The 1738-nt window shown below is 32.3% G+C and overlaps 1 protein-coding gene across 1 annotated transcript in view; it reads right to left on the reverse strand.

The window, feature by feature from the left end:
• fbxl15 (F-box and leucine-rich repeat protein 15) overlaps positions 1–108 on the reverse strand; it is a 9832-nt gene extending 9724 nt beyond the window's left edge. Inside the window, exon 1 of the mRNA XM_056470191.1 lies at positions 1–108. This exon is cut by the window's left edge and continues 16 nt beyond it. Coding sequence (XP_056326166.1) covers positions 1–64 — 64 coding nt within the window. The 5' untranslated portion in view covers positions 65–108.
• Between the last annotated feature and the right edge of the window lie 1630 nt (positions 109–1738).

The following is a 1738-nucleotide window of genomic DNA, read 5'->3' on the forward strand; positions in this document are numbered from 1 at the left end:
GTTCATCGGGTTTTTGATCCATGCTGACACTGTTCTGTGATCCGCGTACATTATTATTTATCATGACTGACAAACAGCTGACCGGCTCATCCGGGTTCTGACGCGGAAACTCGCTTCCGCCATCTGCCGACCTGGATGCGGAAGCGAGAGAGGTAAGTTGTTGCTAGAAGGGATACAGTTTCAGTCGGAAGTTAACGAGAAATATATATTATATAAAATTGTTTTATTAAATTACCCATTAATTGTATTTTATTAACCTCTACCCCTACCCTAACCCTCATAGTAATGTGAAAACAGTAATTATGTTGAGTATTATTCATGCTATTTATTAAATTATCCACTAAATTGTATTTCATTAACGCATACCCCAACCTCAGCCCTAAACCTACCCCTCACAGTAATGTTATCACATTATTATGTTATATTGATGTACGTATCCGCAGCTGTATCCCATCTAGACTTTATTCTAACACCTACTAACCACACAGATGAAAAAAATACTATAGTAATTTATGGTAAACACTATGTTGTTTTTGAACCATATTTGTAAAGTGCATTACTGTGTAGTATTTACAACTATTTCAGGGTTCAACGCTAAGGATTTTTTCTGCTGGCCCGATCGGGCCAATGGTTCAGGTTTTTACTTGCCCTGCCAAATTTTCCTCTGGCCCCACCAAAGAAAAAATAAAATGAATAGCTATTTTAGCCACATATTTTAAGTGTAAAAAATAATGTCTATAATTATGTAAATGTTTATAAATATTTAAATAATATTTATTAAATGTTAATAAATGTATAATGAGCAAAATTATGTGTTAACAAAACAAAAAGAGCAGTATGGAAAATGTGAAGGTATTTTATTGCAGTTCGAAATCATTTAACAAAAGGTGACCCCTAATCGAGCCAGTAATGATCCCGTCTACTGTCCCAAGCGTCTCTCACACTGGCCCCGGGCCATAGGGAAGTCCTTATTGTTGAGCCCTGCTATTTGCTAATGAATGCTGCTGCATAATGTAGTACTAATTTCAGTGAACTGATTAACAGTAATAAATATTGTAGCATACTTAAATTATTACTAAAGTAAACTGTTGTGTGTTGTAGTTCAATATACCCCATAACTGTAGAAAACTACAGTATTTTGTCATTTATATTATTATATTTGTTGTGTTATCATAGCAACTATATGATTACCACATTCAAGTACTTCACTTTATTACTGTACAAAACACTATAGTTTTTACTATACATTACTATAGTATTTTTTAAATTCTGACTGATGCAACATCTGAAAACGTAGCCCTATATACATATCTGCAGTGTTGGGCAAGCTACTTGAAAAATGTAGTGAGCTAAGCTATTAGCTACAGTACTTAGCCTAACTACGTACACTAAAAGCGGGAAATATAGCAAGCTAAGCTAAAAACTATTTTGCAAAAGTAGCTAGCTACTTTTAAGCTATTTCTGCAATTTTCATTTTTAAATCGAAACAACTCAAATTATTATTCATATAGTGATCACTAAAACTGTCAATAAATCATGTGAGGCAGAGTTGTTCAGTTCCGTTAATTACTATAAATAATATTGTTCCAAACAGAAACAAATTATAGTATATAACAGCTAAAACAAAAAATCCAATAAAAAAAATACTATAGTAATGTATAGTAAAGGGAAATATTTACAAATAAGCATTAAATTACACTAACTTACATATTTTAGTATCATTAATAACTATCATGAA

Source organism: Danio aesculapii, chromosome 12, assembly GCF_903798145.1.
Source record: "Danio aesculapii chromosome 12, fDanAes4.1, whole genome shotgun sequence".
Taxonomy (NCBI): domain Eukaryota; kingdom Metazoa; phylum Chordata; class Actinopteri; order Cypriniformes; family Danionidae; genus Danio; species Danio aesculapii.